The following is a 17,498-nucleotide window of genomic DNA, read 5'->3' on the forward strand; positions in this document are numbered from 1 at the left end:
GTAATAACCTCTCAATTATGCCCCACAATGTAACTTTCCTGTTTCCACCTCTTTTCTCTACTCTTCAGCCTATAAAATTGCAACTACCTTAAATGATGGTGCGATCTGTCAAACCAAGACATATTCGTAAAATGCATACTTGACAAGACATTCTTCGTGATCTTTGGTACTCTTTTGCCATTGTGTGATAACTCCCCATTTTTAACATTCATGTGTAATACAACATCTACGGGTGTCTCCTCTGTTCCCCTCCATGTACCTGCAAACTAGACAAGATTGGAAAAAAAAACTTTCCAAGAGTGCTTGCTGAAGGCTGCTTCTGAGTAGTTTAGCAGACTAAAATAGTTCATTAGTTGGTGTGTTATGCAAACATGCATGTTGAACAAAATACAAAATGGTGTATATTTTAATTAGACAGCAAGTATTTGAAAATGTAATCAAATATCTTTGCCAGATAAGCCACTTTGATGAATCCATCAGCAATGTTTGCAAATTGATTGATTTTTTCCCGCTACTGTTTTAAAAATACACTGGCTTGAAAGAAAAATAAATGTGAAATCAGTAGATGTCACCACCTGTGGTGATTGGGACTGATTCAAAAGGCAATCCTGGTGCCCAGTAATCATTGGTGCGGTTTTATTACTGAATAACAATCGACATGCAATAAGCCACTTGCAGCAGTTATGTTTAGGTTCTCACTTGGACCTGCAGTTGCTTTTACATTCAGATTAGAATCACATCTCCTGAGAGTTTGCCCTCCACTGTCCACACCGAATGGGCGACAATGACTCTGGCTGAGATATTGGTGCATTGCTCAGGAAAAGGTCTGGTAGGCACTCTTGTGAAGCAGTCAAGAGATGGAAGGAGTTGTTCATTCCCTCTTTTCTCTCCATTAAATGGTAGGAACAGGCGTGAGAGGCTCTGTGAGCAGCAGTAGACAGCACTCCGACCGTAAGCCTTTTACCTTCCCACCACCAACTGGGGCATAGATGGAGTCATGCAGACAATAACTTAATGTACAATGGCACATAATTCAGTATGTCATTTTTCTCTGCCTAGATGGGTGAGTTTGCACGTGTCTCCAGTTGTAGCTAAAGCTTTTGACAAGGCACATGATTGCTAAAGGGTAAACACAAGCCACTGGCATCACAGCACTAGTCTGACTAGCAAACAGAGACCCAAACATCTCTCCCTACTTCTTGCTTCACAGCTGTGGCTATATCGCCATCCCTGACGCCTCCACAAACAACAAGCTTTTCTGAAGCAAATTGTGAACGGCTGCTGCACACTTTCCGATGGGGCAGACTGTTAGACCTGAGCCAGCCCATTAGGGGACTGCAGAACGTGTTGATGTCATCAGAATATCAGCATCTGGGCCAGGTATCTTCAGTGTGCACTTGCTCTGAGAACCTCGAGCTCTGCTGAGCTCCAGTGGCATGACTGTGTCCGTCAGAGGCGCTATCAACTCCATAAGAACAGGCAGCTTGCAGCCAAACTGAAGGTGCAGGGGCTCCCGAGCACGGCTGCTCATGTGAAGCCAGGGCTGAGATCAGTCACAGAAGTGGAGGCAATTTCTCTATAAGACATCATGCTTCTTCCTCCAAGTGCGATCACAGCTTCTCTCTTCTTCTAGCTCTTCCCTTGTTCACTAAGCCCCAAATGAGACAATAGACAGCTACCACTATTTGTGAGACCTAGCGGGAAAAGCCCAGTAGGAACCAGTTAAATGGGCCTCTGCCAGATCCAGTAACAAAACCACGTATATACTAAAAAGTGACAAAGCGTCCTGTGGCACCTTATAGACTAACAGACGTATTGGAGCATAAGCTTTCGTGGATGAATGCCCACTGCGTCAGACGCATGACATGTATTTACTATTTGTTCTTCTCTGTTGCTTATTAGAACTTTTAAAGTTTTGTCAAAGAAGAAAACTAATAGCTTGTTTGTTCCAAAATGTGGTTAAAAAAAGCCATGGTAGACATTTCTGTGGTTCTTGCTCAAAGTCTGTCTTGTTCTTGTTCGTTTATCACAAGCACTGGGGCGCTATTTTGGATACAACTTGCTGCAATGTTAAGCCTGTCCGTGGCGCGGATTTACCTTCCAGCTACAGATAACATTTGTCTTTTTAGACAGCTGGTTCGTCCCATGTATTCTATTCAGTGTCTGCACCACACTCCAGTCCAGACCTAACAATACACACTGAGAAACGAGTGGCACTTCTGATTTTGAGTTTTCCCTCCTATATTCTCCTATGGGGCCCATCTTGTCTGTACACACTTCAAAGCTATTTTGCATTGACAGAAGGAACAGCAGTAGTCTGAGCTTGGCAAACCCCTCTCATTAGCATTCAGCAAAGTATACATGGTCTGTGACACATGAGATGTCCATGTGGCCTACCTTGTCCTGTCAAACAGAGAAATTTCAGTGGCAGCTGCCAGCTATGGTTTCCATTGCCGACTTCATTCTGCTGCAAATCTGACCAAGTATCCACAATGGAAGGGCTTGAAATAAGCATGCCCTACATTGCTAAGGCTGTCAAACAGCCGCTGAACTGCTTCAAGAGTAGAAGAAAGATCTTGTGCTTAAAGCAGTAGACTGGGATTCAGGAGAGCTGGGTAAATCACTTAGACTCTCTGTGCCCCAGTTCCTCATCTGTAAAACAGAGACAATAATATTTCCCTCCCTGGCATGCTGGTGAAGTGCTAAGGAATGAGGTGAAATGCACCGTGGAAGAAGTCTAAATTTAAAAATGTAGTTTGGTTTGTGCTGTAGGCCACAATTCCTGTTTTCCCTTTTGTGGAACTGATCGGTATTGTTACGTGCTTGGTGAGCTGACCAAAAATGGCCTGTCCCACTGATTCACACACACTTTCTTCGTGCCACCATCTCCACCTGCACCAAGCTTCTGAGCACAGGCGCTATGGGTGAAATCCTGACCCCACTGACGTCTATGGGAAAAGTCCCATTAACCTCAGTGAGGCCAGGGCTTCACCTGCAGGAGAGTAGCCACACAATTACTGTAAATAAACATCTAGGTGTGGGTCTATTACAGTGTCCAATACAAGCAATGTGAAATCCTCTCATGTTAGGTCATGGTCTTTCAACTCATTCGGTAAATGCCTCTGTCTCTCTTTAATATCACCATTTTCTGTTGCTTCACATAACATTCCCATTGCTAATAAGGCTAAGGCAGCTACCAATTGCAATAGGAGCATCTATGTAGAGAAATCAGAGTTCTTCCTAACACAGTGGTTCTCCGAGGTCTGCCAGGGGATGCACCAACTCACCTAGATATTTACCTAGTTTTACAACAGGCTACAAAAAGCACTAGCGAAGTCAGTACAAACTAACATTTCATACAGACGATGACTGGTTTATACTGCTCTATGTCCTATACACTGAAATGTAAGTACAACATTTATATTCTAATCAATTTATTTTATAATTATATGGTAAAATGAGAAAGTCAGCAATTTTTCCGTAATACTGTGATGCGACACTTTTGTATTTTTATGTCTGATTTTATAAGCAAGTAGTTTTTAAGTGAGGTGAAACTTGGGAGTACAAGACAAATCAGACTCCTGACAGAGGTACAGCCATCTGGAAAGGTTGAGAGCCACTGTCCTAACATGATACTGCAGTAATGAGGTGAGTACTAAAGATAACGATGTGACTAAGACTGCATGAAACAGAGAACTCTGAATACTAGTCTTAAGTTTTCCCAAACGTATTGTAACTCAAAGTTCTGGATATTGATCCGAACAGAAAGTCCAAAGCTTTTTAATGTTCACCAGTCAGTAGTTCTTACCCAGCTGAAGGTAGTCTCTTATATTTAAAAGGGCAATGAACAATCATCAGAAATAAACATCAGATAGTAACCTACGTCACAACTAAATGTCATTGCTTTGGAGGTCTGGTCAAGTGAAGGGTACTGGTGTGGAAGAGTTGATGTTACTTTGTACCTGCCTCTTTTATAATTCTAGGAGGGCAAGATGCAGAAGTGCAGCTTTACCCAGGAAATACTGTACCCTTAAAATACCATTAGCCTAATGGCGCCTTGCTGTCTTGTTGCAATCTGCCAAGTTTAAAAGCAGGCAAAATCAGAAACCTGGATGGCTTTTTAAAAAGAAGTAACTGATTCCAAGCTGGCTGCTGCAGCTCCTGAAGGCCCTAGGAAGGCTATCTATGTTTTCTTGGCTCCGGTGCCTTGTACATCCTCCTGTGTGTGGCACTTGGCATTTAGTGTTTAAAGTTTCTACAGAGGATATGTTTGGTGTGAGCTCTCTGTTTCTCACAACTCAACCTGCAGCACATACCACCCATTACCAATGATGGTTTTTTAGTCTAAGAAAGTTCTGGACAGCTCTTACCTCAGGCTCGGGGTGCTGCGGCTGCCCAGGGATTGCCTTGAGAGACTTCCAGCCACACTGGGACCTGAAGGTGATGACCAGCCCACTGAAGACCCCATCCAGGATTTGATGCTTTCTTCTGGCTCCAGACTTAGAGTGGAGCCTAAGCTAGACTGATTGTCCCTGTAAGCAGAACACACCACCATTTGACTTTGCATTCACTCTGGCATGCCCTCCTTCTCCAAAGACAGCAAAGAAAGCTGAGGTAAGCTGGCAAATCAGGTATTTGAAAACCTTATCCTGACTAAAAAGCAACAGAGGGTCCTGTGGCACCTTTGAGACTAACAGAAGTATTGGGAGCATAAGCTTTCGTGGGTAAGAACCTCACTTCTTCAGATGCAAGACTAGGCTATCTCACCTGGCTTCGCAGGTTCCCTGGACTGGAAACAACCACATGTCAGCCTCTCACTGTGTTGCCGAATTTGTGCTCCAGACCCAGGTCAAACCAAGCCATGCACATGAAAAATGAAGTGGGGGAAAGATGACTAAAACCTAGATGGGTTCTCTCAGGGTGGTAGTTTGGGGTGGCTTTTGTTTGTAGCTGCTTTCAACTACCTGAAGGGGGGTTCCAAAGAGGATGGAGCTCGGCTGTTCTCAATGGTGGCAGATGACAGAACAAGGAGCAATGGTCTCAAGTTGCAGTGGGGGAGGTCTAGGTTGGATATTAGGAAACACTATTTCACTAGGAGGGTGGTGAAGCACTGGAATGCGTTACCTAGGGAGGTGGTAGAATCTCCTTCCTTGGAGGTTTTTAAGGCCCGGCTTGACAAAGCCTTGGCTGGGATGATTTAGTTGGGGATTGGTCCTGCTTTGAGCAGGGGGTTGGACTAGATGACCTCTTGAGGTCCCTTCCAACTCTGATATTCTATGATTCTATGATCTGCATTGGTCCCTTCAACCCTAATCATTTTTTTTTTTTTGCACCTTTAGATGACAGAATCTGGGTTCTGGTCTTTCACAACATCAGCACAGATTGGCTCAGAGTCTGCTTTCAGTGAACATGAAACAAACTTTTCTGGGCAACTTGATTTTCATGCAATTGCCACTTCAGATGGCTATTTCTCCTTATGCTGGTGAAAATGCTCTGTAACCCAGCCTGGTGGTGTGCAAACACAATCCCCATCTAATTCACTGTATGTTCAGCTGTGGGATGCTGGCTTTAATCATAAAACACATTTGAACCAGTCCTCCTGGTCTGTATCAGAGGTGGATACAAACCTTCCAAAAGGGTTTCACACTATTTTAGGGGTTTGGTCCCTGTATTCATTGGTCATTAGTGTCCACTCCTGATATGGTGATAGGTTGATTCCCTTTAAGAGATTCACTCCCTTTAAAAGTACAAACCAGTTTAATATTCTCAAATCAGACCCGGCAAAGAAAAAAAAATGAGACCATCTATCTTGGATTATAGGCAGAATATCTAGGGAAAATGTGGAAGATCAATGTAGCTGCAGGCTATGTAAAGGCAATACATCTGAAATTCCACCTGAAACTAATCAAAGCACCTCTAATATGAACACAATCACATTTTCACTAGGTATTGACATCTCCTTGGAAAACGAGATTTTGACAACTATGAGTCAATATCACAAAAAAGGTGAAAAGCTTTAATCAGCCAGCAAAACTTAGGGTTCCCTTACATATCTCCAGGGCCGGTGCTACCATTAAGGCAAACTAGGCGATTGCCTAGAGCGCCAAGATTTGGGGGCGCCAAGGAGCGGTGCCCCCAAATTTTTTTTACAGCGTTCCTACGCCCCCTCCCCGAGTGCGTGGTCGCCGCTCCACTTCTCCCGCCTCCCAGGCTTGCAGCGCCAATCAGCTGTTTGGCGCCACAAGCCTGGGAAGGGAGGAGAATTAGAGCGGGGGCAGCGTGCTTGGGGAGGAGGCGGAGCAGAGGTGAGCTGGGGTGGGGAGCTGCCGCACGGCTCCCCGGGAGGGGAGCTGCTATGTGAGGGAGCGCCTCAGGGCAGGGGGGGGAGCTCCCGCGGGGGGGGCTCATTGCGGAGCGGGGGCGGGGAGCTGCCACAGGGCTGGGGGGGCGGTGCAAGGTGGAAGTTTCGCCTAGGGCATGTAACTTCCTTGCACTGGCCCTGCATATCTCTTCTTAAACAGGCAGATTCCAGGGCCGTCTGGACACTGTAATGAATGAAGAAAAGATCATTGCACTTGGCGATGGATTGGGCTGTCTTTACTAAACCACAGTGGAAGTCAGAGGATCAGCTTCTGTTTGAGAAGATCAAAAACATTTCAGATTCATTGTAACACAACTTTCTCCTCCAGCTGTCATTACAAGGAGGAGCAGAGCTACCAGGGCCTTTTCCTATCTGTCCAAAATATGTCCTAAAAATCAGACACACCGGAGAAGAAAGGCATATGGATGTGCGTGTGCACACACACACACACACACACACACACACAAAGGCCACCGTTGTGCACACTGGGGGAGAGGTATATTGGTAGAGTGATGTATGCCAGTCCAGAGCCCACTGATGGTAGTGCAAGTTGTGTCAGTTGGATGGCTAACTATCCTGTAACATGCTCAAACACAGCCCAGATCTGTAGGTTGACTAAAGGGCCTGATGTGACAAGTACATGTTATGCCTGCTGTGAACCACAATGCTATTTGCAGTTCTTCTGCATCACAGCGTATTGGGTTTCCTAGGATCTACTTAATGCAATATGTTTGGGGCTTGATGCTGCTCTCACGCCTGTGTGCATCCGAATTAACTCCACTGAAGTCCGCGGGGAGACACAACATCAGGCATTGAGGAGTTGTAAATCTGAGCCCCCTGCAATGCATCATAAACCTGGTTTGTTATAGATCTGGTAGCGTTCAATGAATCGTCCAGAAGGACTGAATTTACTAATTCAACTTAGTAACAGGTTGGGCTGGTTTTAGGATCCACTGGTTAGAAGTTAAAGACTGCAGGGAAATGAGAAAATCTGAAGCCATGGATGTAGAGGAGGGGTAAATAACTGTAAAAAGGGCAGAACACCATTTTCCTCAGTACAGCAGCCTGGAGAGTCCCTGCTGAGAAGTACTTCTCATCTCCAAGGAAAGCATGACTTGTATCTGAAATCAGTTTTGATTAGAAAGGGCATTTTTGAGCTCTTGGGTTCCACCCTGTTCTACCCAGTTTAATAATTGGGGAAAGAACTGCATCTTTTCAAAGAATGGTATCAATATATGTATGTATATATACACATACATGCCCCGTTCTTTGAAAATATATAATCTTCATATAATATTGAATAAGTATATCTTTTCAAAGAACGGAGAGTGTGTGTGTGTGTGTGTGTGTGTAACCCTTCTCTCTCTGTCACAATGCCCTCTTAGCAATGAGGGAAAGGAGGGAACAACAATCATCAGAATGAAGCTAGTCCAAAAATGGGAAATGGAAATTAAATGGAAATTTTTTCTTGTCAAAATTTTTCAACCAGCTCTCCTGCAAAACGGATTCTCTCTCCTCACCCAACCTCGATTTGGAAGGCAAGTAAACGTCACAGGGCTGTCTGGTTTTTTTAATCAATAACGTTAGTTTATTGAGCATCTAGTTGTCAGAAGTCTGATAATTAGATGATCTGTGGAAACATCCTTCTCTCATATTAGCAGCTATGGCTGGGGCAGCCCAGTGCGTACCCCTTTAAGACTGAGGCTTTCCAGGAGACTTCCTCTCACAAAGAGAGAGGAGCCCTATATTCACGGCATGGGGAGCCAGGAAGAGACAGAGCAGATTTATTTTCAGGAAGAACATCCTATTAGATCAGCTGCAAGAGCAATGGTCTTGTCTGGAGGCTGTCTGGGAAAGAGACACTCCGCAGCAGTCCAAGAGACTAACAAGCAGTTAGAAAGACAGATGGCACTGGACTGATTTACCATTAAAGAACAAATATTTTAAGAGTTGTGTGAAGATGAGTAATAGAAGGGAGGTTTCAGACTAGCATTTCAGGTATTTGACTGTATATGTGAAAGCCATGGGGAAAAGAATGACTTTAGCTGAGTAAGAACAGGTCTCTCAAACACAGATCTGGGAAGAGCAGTTAGATAATTAGCACTGGAGACACAGCAGGGCATCGTGTGTTTGGGGGCAAATTCCCCTGATCTGGAGATTATTCAGTCATTTGTTTTGTTTAGCACAAAATTCACTGCTGGAACTATTTTGCCTTTTAATTTGTCGGAGAATTTTTTTTAAAATGTATCTGGTAACAGCCTTTTTAAAGGCTTGTTGTCAAGGTTTTTAGGTGGTAAATTTGACTTGCACTGGATTCATTTTGCCCAACAGTCTGAAAGCACAAGGTCACAAGCACTTCTCTGCAGGAAGGAAATGTGAAATGTGTTGGAGAATAAAGATTTCAATTCCAGCTGGTATTTCTGAGCCTCCTGCTGGGAACATGCATTTTTCTGAAACGTGAGATCATTTTGAGACACTGGCACTAAAACAATTATCCCATCCGAGACTGGAAATGCTTTCCCCAGTGGCTTTAAGATCTGATTAACAAACAGGAGGAAAACTTTAGAAATTAAGCAAATAGTTTTAACTATTCAACACTGACGTTTTTATCATTAAGTTTAGCCCCCTTCAATCCTGGCCTAAATCCACTTCAGTTGTGACACAAAAGGAAGTTATCCAAAGGCTGAAGGACCAATGCAAAATTAGGGCCTGGTTTTCCCATTGCCCTGTGCCTTGTGTAGCCATTTCCACTTGTGTTAAAACATGGCACCGCTGCATTGGGAGCATTCGACTCCTATTTTGCACTGGTTCAAATGACTGCACAAGGTGAAGAGCCATGGAGCAGCAGGCCCTCATGTTCTGAAAAGACACAACCACAGCTATATTCATGACACCAAAGACAGGGGGATTAACCCTCCCCCTGAGGGAAACCATGCATCTGGTGGAAAATGGAACCGTGATTTTTGGAACCCAAAATCTTTTTTCATTGATAAATGGTCTTTTTTTCTTAAATGAAAAATTGTGCATAGGAGGTGGCACTCACAAACTGTGCTGAGTGGGATGATTTACATGAATGTAGAAAATGGACCAATGATTTTTGTGACTAGACTATTTCCGTCACAATTAGAGACATCAGGCCCACGTGATCCCTAGTGTATCTGCACTAACTTTAGAATGCTTCCCCCAGGGATGAACCTGGCCTTCTTTGTTTTGGCTTATTTCTTTGGTTTTAGTCTAGATACCTTTCTGTATCACTTTCATCACTGGACTGCACCTCTTCGAGGGCGACCTGCAGATCCGCAATGCGTCTGATCGAGGTTTCCAGGTCAGCTTGCAAGGTCTGCCTCACTGCAGACAGCTCATCCACCTGCTTCTCCTAGGAAAAACATATATTAAGATTAGGTTTTGCTCAGGAAAGTTGCAGACATTCAGCCAGGGACCTAAATATCTGAGACGGCTAACAAACCATTCACTTACATGATGTATTTTCTTATAGAATGTATTTGTTATTATTCCAGTAGCACCTAGAAGTGCCAACCAAGATAATGGCCCCATTGTGCTAAGTCACGTGCAAACACATGATAAGAGACCGTCACCGCCTCGAAGAGCTTATCGTCTGAATAGACCAGATAAGCCAGACAAAGGGTGGAAGAAAGGAAACACTAGTATCTGATGTGCCGATGGGAAACTGAGGCATGGGGAGGTGAGGTGACTTCCCCCCAAGGTCGCCCAGGAAGTCGGTAGAAGACCCAGGGACTGTACCCAGATCTGCAGAGTCTAGTGATTTTAACTATTAGTCTATCTCCTCTTCCCTTCAAGAGCAGCAGTGTTATGGCAGAGGTTACAGTGCACCCCCAAATCCTGTAAGGAGACCCCCAAACACCTGAACATTTCCTCTCATTTTGAATGCTAACAGAGCTACATCCTCTGATGGCTTTTGACCTTGGGTTCTGGCCTCATGTCCTTTTCTGGTTTTGCTGAAACAGCCTTTAGAACTGCATTAACCTACCATATTTCTATCCCCCCAAAATAAAATGAAACAAATGCAGGATCCTCTCTACCTCCTGGGTGCAGCTGGCAGTTGTGCCTGCACTCTCTGATCTGGCCAGAGGGTAGATTCCATGATCTAGGATGCCTTTCCCATCTTTTCAGTCTTTGACCCATTGGATTTGGTTCCACCACAACTCTCTTAATGCTCAGGTTTTAAGATTCAGTTAAATTGTGCTTTATCCAGGCGAGATGTGAGGAAGGAAGGAGCTCATTCATAAGACTAATCTGGGAACAGACCTGCTGAGAGTGCAGGGGCCAAAAGGACATTTTTTTTTTTTTTTGTATTTCTGGGTTGCTTATCCACTTACATAACATGGTACAAACTGCTGAAAGACAAAGCTCTTTTCTGAAACATTGCCAGCTTATAAGAAAATCAGAAGCTCAATTTAAACTGGGAGGGGGTTGGGGGTGAAGTGTCTCAATCCTGGATTCTATTGTTCACCGTCAACATCAGCAACAAGCTGCGGCTGAGATTTTCCCACCATAATTGCAATAATGGCCGCGTGAGCGGACGCTAATCACATGGGGACTTCACTCTTTTACCACTCGCAGTCTTAACTCTGCAGTTTTAATTTGCTTTTGAGTCTTTTCAGCTCACAGCTAGAAAGCCATTCTTCAGCCCGCTTTCCTGAACCGTCCCATGACGGAGACAGAGCGCGCGAGCTGCAAATTTAACTTGATTGAAGGTGCCAGCTGTAAAATTGCCGTCTCTGTGGTGACAAGGTGAGAGATGATTTGTAGTGCAGGCAGCGACAGGCTTTAATGCAGGAGCCAGCCGCCTGTCAGAGTAAATAATGAAAGCCTTGGTATCACAGGGTGAGCCGCCCTGAGGGAATAGCATTTCAGTTCATAAAACATGCAAAGAAATGTCTGAGATGGGACTGCACACAATCACAGTCGCTTTTGGGAATGCTCCGATACTTTCCGAGACTTTAACGCCACCCAGATCTTTTTCAAATCTAGCGTTTCCAGGCCTTTATTCCCTGCCTATTAGGGGGGAAATGTAAGTGGACATCTGAGTGGTTCCCTTCATGGAACTCCCCAGCCTAGGAGTTAGAGTGGGAAAGGACATAGCAGGTCATTTTGTTCATCCTCATGCCGATGCAGGCTATGAAAAGTGCTCCGTGACATGGCTTTCTGCTCTGGTCCTGTGGTGTTGTAGGCCACACAGTAGCAGACACTACACAACTGAGGTGGGAGATGCGGCCAAATGAAATAAAGCAAAATACTCTAGCCTGGGAACACAGGCAGGGAAGTGTTAAATCACATGGGGAGAAAACGCAGAGCTTTAGCGACCACATCCTTAATCAGCTATTTGTAAATTTAAAACCAGCAGTAAAACAACCTATTGATAAAAAAGCAAACCTTCAGATATACTGATAACAGCCCTAATTAAAATAATTCCTCCGCTCCGGGAAGATGTGACTCAATGAAATGGAGTTCACTGGCTGCGTTCTGGGTTTGCTGCATTCTATTATTATTTTCCTGACATACCGATGGGGGACTGCACTGCTCCCTCAACACAATGGAATGGAATCGCTTCTCCGAATCTGGGAATTCAGCTGCTTTCTTACTTAATGTGGTGAAAATAAAAAGCCTCGGAGTCTTCTACAGAGGTGAAATATTAACAAATAACGTAATCTCAGCAGCTTGCATTGTGAGGACGCTCTCTCTCCTTGGGCAGCTGCCGTACACATCAGCTTGTTTTACATTGTGTTCACATGTTGTTATGAGTGTCTACCAAATTTTAAGGCTGCAATTTTCAATGCTGCTTCTAAGGGATCTGGACCCCCAGTTCCCATTAAAAGCAATGCCAACGGAGCACTCAGAAAGGAAGTGAGACCGTTGAGTGAAATTCATCCATATACCAAGGCCAGTACAAGGCGACTACCTAAGTCCCACTCAGAGGGTAGATTGAACCTTGGGTCGGCCTGGAGGATGGGGCAGCCCCTGGCAGAAGTAGTGGGACAAAACTCACCCCGAGTTACAGTCTTCCCCCTGCTCAGCTCGGTCTCTAGTACAGGGAAGTAAGTTGTGACACCCCTTTCTGGAGTACTGCTTACCTCCCTCCTCGCAGCTGGCTGGCTCTGCTGGTTGGCACACAAGAGGGCAAACCCATGGCTCTACCCCTCCTTATCCCATTCATTCCCCTACGGGATATCAGGTGCACAACCTCTTCTCTCTCCCACCCCATTAGTGAGCTGCATACCGAGTCATGGGTCCTATGACCCCCTTGGGTTCCCTGCATGACTGTGTAGGACCAGGACACAATCTTGCCTGGTGGGTGAGGTAGAACTTAAGTGGTGCCTAGGTCTTGTGCTGGCTCTCTACGTGGGGCTGAAATCGGTCCTTCCCCTGACATCTTAGGCCCGTATGCTCAAGTGTTTCCATTGCAGGGCTGGAGAGCTGGGTTCTAAAGGACTCTGGGCCCATCCTACAAGGTGCTGAATGAACTCCACTCCCAGAGACTTCAGTGGAAGGGGAGGGTTCAGCACCTTGCTCTGGGGGTGATTTTAGGAAGGTCACTTTTACTGTTGGGGAAACCCAGAGAGGCCAACACAGCTGTGCAAGGAGGAATTCATGTTAGTAAAGAGCTCTGAGAGCCAGTGGCCGAAGGCACCAGAGATGTGCAAAGTTACCAATCATTTTGTGGGGAGTGGGGGTTAACATTGGATGGTATTGAGCAGGTGACTTAATACATTACCCGGCCACTGTGCTAATGATATCAATGGGCTTGGGATTCTTTTTGCAGCTTCTGGCCAGAGTGGTTAGTTAATGGTAGGCTGGAAAACAGAGATTTCTAATTAATGCTGGCAGCAGGGCTTAACAATACCGTTGGCCCTAAAACAGATGGGTTTACAGTTGAGAGCTGTCGAGTCATTGTTATTATTAGAGGCACTGGAACTGTTCCAATACTGCAAAAAAATTTCATGAAAATTTGTGTTCACTCTTCATTAACCTTCAAGTAATTCACTTGTGCAAATCCACGTGAAAAGTAAATTTTAAGTCTGAATGCTCCAACTTTCACTGAAAGTTAATTCTGAATTGTACCTTCACTTATATAACTGTGCAGCAGGAACAGTTGGGGAACAGAACAAAACGACATGATTTATGGAATCTGTCACTCAGCGTGAACTGAGAATATTCAGTACTTTCCGAAGAATTAACAAAGGGATTTGAGAATTTCATGACCAGTCTGTAGGCAATTTGTAAACGGAAAAAAAAGGAGAAATTTGTCAAGTAAATGATTGGCTCAGCTGGAGCAGAATCAAATAAGCATAAGCAGAATGTCTGCTGTTTATGGACTGAGCAGAGGCCTAGGTTTGGTCTTATTTTATCCCAACTGAGTCACACGTCCTTACCTGGGGACAGTTGAATTTGTAAATAAACCATGTAAAAAAAAAGACATGATAGATTGGGGAAGGTTTCAGAGATTGTAACACTCATATCTTTCCATCCTACAAGTTAATAAGTTGTTAGTTTATCCCACGTTGTACATACATCGAGGGCCTGATCCTTCATTGAAGTCAAGAGCAAATCCCCCATTACCGTCAATTGCCCAGAATCAAGACCTTTGCTTTTAGAGACAAGCTCTGGTAGAAGCAGACACAGCCAAATGCTGTATACTGCACATGGTGAGTATCTAGTGTACACTCTGCTCTCCAGCTGCACCCTGGGGAGTTCCATGCACAGAGCATGGAAGTGAGCTGGATGGAGGAAATAATAATAATTAATGGAGATATCCCATCTCCTAGAACTGGAAGGGACCTTGAAAGGTCATTGAGTCCAGCCCCCTGCCTTCACTAGCAGGACCAAGTACTGATTTTGCCCCAGACCCCCAAGTGGCCCCCTCAAGGATTGAACTCACAACCCTGGGTTTAGCAGGCCAATGCTCAAACCACTGAGCAATCCCTCCCCCTACAGGAGAGGTCTGCAGAGTGGATTTGAGAGTAGTCCCTAATTTAGCAGGTCAAAGCTCAGCATTGATGGTATAATTTCTCTCTCCAGTCCACGGGAATGGAGTTAAGTACATTCTGTAGGACAGAAGTTCCAGATGATTCAAGCAGGACAATTTTTCCTTTAGCCTCAGATGGATGATGCTATCCTAAAACTGCTGTTCATAGCATAGATTGGGTTTTCCTATTAGCATATGCCTGGGATTTCAGCGACTATCAGCATAATTGGTGCCTGCAGCAATTGTACCTATTTTGCCCTTCTACTTAAATTCAAACATGGCATGTCTGTACCACGCAGTTTTCTCGAGGAAAGGAATAATCATATCAACATAATTAAATTTCAAATGCAAAAATTATCTTCTTTGCATAAACTGACAATAAAGTTCCCAACATCAGAACACCATTATTCCAGATAGCAATTCGAAAGACACCTTGACACATGTTGTTTCAAATTTGATGTAAATGCAAGAAGCATTTCCCCCTCAATACACCAACCCCCATGAATTTTACAGACTCATTGAGAATGGCCTGGAGAGAGGTTCTGACTTTCCTATTGAGAGAAAACACAAAGAAATGCTCCGAGCGCCCACTTCTATTGCTCTGACAAATCCTTCGTGCTCAGGAAACAAAGGAAGAAAGATCCAAGGAGATGAGCAGCAGCAGCCGACTAGGAAATCCCCAGACCCTCCTGGCAGGAGAGGAGATGGCATAGGACCCTCTGTGCCAGCAGGGGTGATCCTCCTGGGGCCAGATCTGCTGGCCCCAAAGCTGGGTCTCACCAGCCGAGAGGTGTAAAGCAGCCACCCCATCCTCCTTTCTCCAGCATCATTCTTGAGGCTGTGTTTTGCTTGTGGCCTTTCTGCACCTCCAGACACATCTCAGCATGACTCATGCTTGTTGCATTCTCCACAGAGGAAGCGCTCTGGGGGCAAACAGCACCTGTCAGCATGGCATCTAAGAGACACGGGGCTGGGGAGGAGAGCCTGCCCCGTAACATCTCAGTCAGTGAGACACAACAAACACCACCAGCTGGAGGTCAAGGCGGGACACAGAGCACGCTACCAAAGAGACAACAAACCCCAACAACACCCCTCTCCTCAGCACAGCCTGGGCAGTTATGCAGGGCACCCAGTTACTTCTGAAACACCCCATCCAAGCGCTCAGCATGACACCCAGTTTTTCCCCAGTGACCTTAACGCTGCCCCCAGCAAAACATGCAATCCCTTCCCGGTGACCTTAGCTGTGCTCCAACAGTAAGGGAGCACCGCAAGCTTGGCTAACTTGTGTGTGGGGAGTGTCTCTTTCTTACGTATCTCACCGTTCAAGTGTATTTAAACTGTCCTGTCAGCCCCTAAAAGCTCTGCACGCTGTGTGAGAAGTCGGGTGCGAAGCCGAAAGAAAGGATGCCAGCGAGGCTGTGCAGTGTGCATAGAATTGGGGTGATGCACAGTGGCCCCCGGAAGACAGGCCGAGGTCTGACTGGACATGGACGGCAGTCACTGCCTCCAGGGCTCCTCGGTGAGCAGGGGGAAAAGCGGGCCCTGCCACGGCCCATGCAGTCCCTGCACTAGGCATAGATCACCTCTCTGCTTTCCCAGGCTGCCAGGCCAGCCCCTTCCAGCTGCAGTGAATTCACTTGAAAATAAAGCCCGGCAGACCGAGCATCAGTCTGAAGGAGGCCAGAGCCTGGGGCTGTTGTTCTACCTTTCTGGGTGCAGCCCTGGTGGAGGCACTTCCTTCCCGTCGAGCTGTCGGTTCCCTCCCTCTCTCACTCTCCCCAGTAGCTCTTTACTCCACCCCAGTACACACCCCCAGGGGTCGGTGAGGTCTCTGACACTTTCTCCAGGCTTCCTGGCTGATTTCGGGCCAGTGTCTCCGACGGGAGGATCAGTTCCATCCACTCGCCCAAACGCTTCATTTCAATACACACGTACCGAGCGTGAGACGTCAGTGCTCCCGCAGGACGTTCCTGTAGTGTAGCGGTTCTCAACCTGCGGCCCGCAGGCCGCTCACAGCCCAATCGGCACCGAGCTGCAGCCCATGTGACACTCTCAGGGCCATACAGGCGTATTGGATGGTAAACAGGTTGAGAAGCACTGCTGTAGCGCTTTCAGGTAGGAAGCGCTATTCTCAATCCGAAGAACAATTTGGCTTGAGTGTAATTCAGCACAGCGCTTTACAAGGCAGCGCCCTCCAGAGCAGTGGCTCTCAACCTTTCCAGACGGCCGCCCCCCCTCCAGGAGTCTGATTTGTCGTGTGTACCCCCAGGTTCCACCTCACTTAAAAACGACCCGCTTACAAAATCAGACATAAAAATCCAAAAGTGTCCCAGCACACTGTTACTGAAAAATGGCTTGCTTTCTCAATTGTACCACATAATTATAAAAGAAATCAACTGGAATATAAATATTGTACTTGCATTTCAGTGTGTAGTATATAGAGCAGTGTAAACCAGTCATTGTCTGTATGAAATGTTAGTTTGTACTGACTTCGCTAGTGCTTTTTATGTAGCCTGCTGTAAAACTAGGCAAACATCTAGATGAGTTGATGTACCCCCTGGCAGACCTCTGAGTACCTGGGGGTACGCGTAGCCCTGGTTGAGAACCACTTCTCCAGAGTGATGTAAGCTGGAAACTCTAATCACCCCCCTTTTCTGCAAGCAAGACTGATGAAGACTGATCTACCCTCTCCATTCGAAAACTCTGAGAGGCGACTCTGAGAACCTCGGGCTATTTAGAGTGCATGAATGTTGCTCTAATCAGCCGCTCCTGCTGCCTGCATGACCCCCAGTGGTTTGCGTTGCAATTCATTTACCTCAAGTCACACCAAGGAGCACAGATGGAATGAATATAATAGCTGAAAGGACCATTTGCTCTATTGTGTATCGCAACACTTATCAGACACAAGGAAATAACTCATGGGGCTCTGGGCTGGAAGGATTCTAGCGGTGGGATTGTTATTTCCATGCATTTCTCTATCAGCTCACCATGCCTGCCATGGAAAACGCTCTCTCCCTCTCTCTTTTCCACAGAAGCAGATTATCACCTGCCATGACATGAAGCGCCAGCCGCACGGAGCCCAGACACTACTGGAACCAGGCAACAGCTATTCACAGATCAGCCACACCCTGG

At 45.7% G+C, this 17,498-nt stretch overlaps 1 protein-coding gene across 3 annotated transcripts in view; it reads right to left on the reverse strand.

The window, feature by feature from the left end:
• The window catches only part of MYO18B (myosin XVIIIB), a 188,217-nt gene that overhangs the window by 24,877 nt on the left and 145,842 nt on the right, over positions 1–17,498 (reverse strand). For 2 of the 3 annotated variants that reach the window (XM_034790788.1, XM_034790790.1), the window contains exons 38-39: positions 9,604–9,737; positions 4,371–4,532 (exon numbers count right to left, since the gene is read on the reverse strand). In XM_034790788.1, the coding sequence (XP_034646679.1) occupies positions 4,371–4,532; positions 9,604–9,737 (296 nt within the window). The remainder of the gene's footprint in view (positions 1–4,370; positions 4,533–9,603; positions 9,738–17,498) is intronic. The other variant, XM_034790789.1, reaches the window with a different exon arrangement.

The sequence above is a fragment of the Trachemys scripta genome, chromosome 15, assembly GCF_013100865.1.
Source record: "Trachemys scripta elegans isolate TJP31775 chromosome 15, CAS_Tse_1.0, whole genome shotgun sequence".
NCBI lineage: Eukaryota > Metazoa > Chordata > Testudines > Emydidae > Trachemys > Trachemys scripta.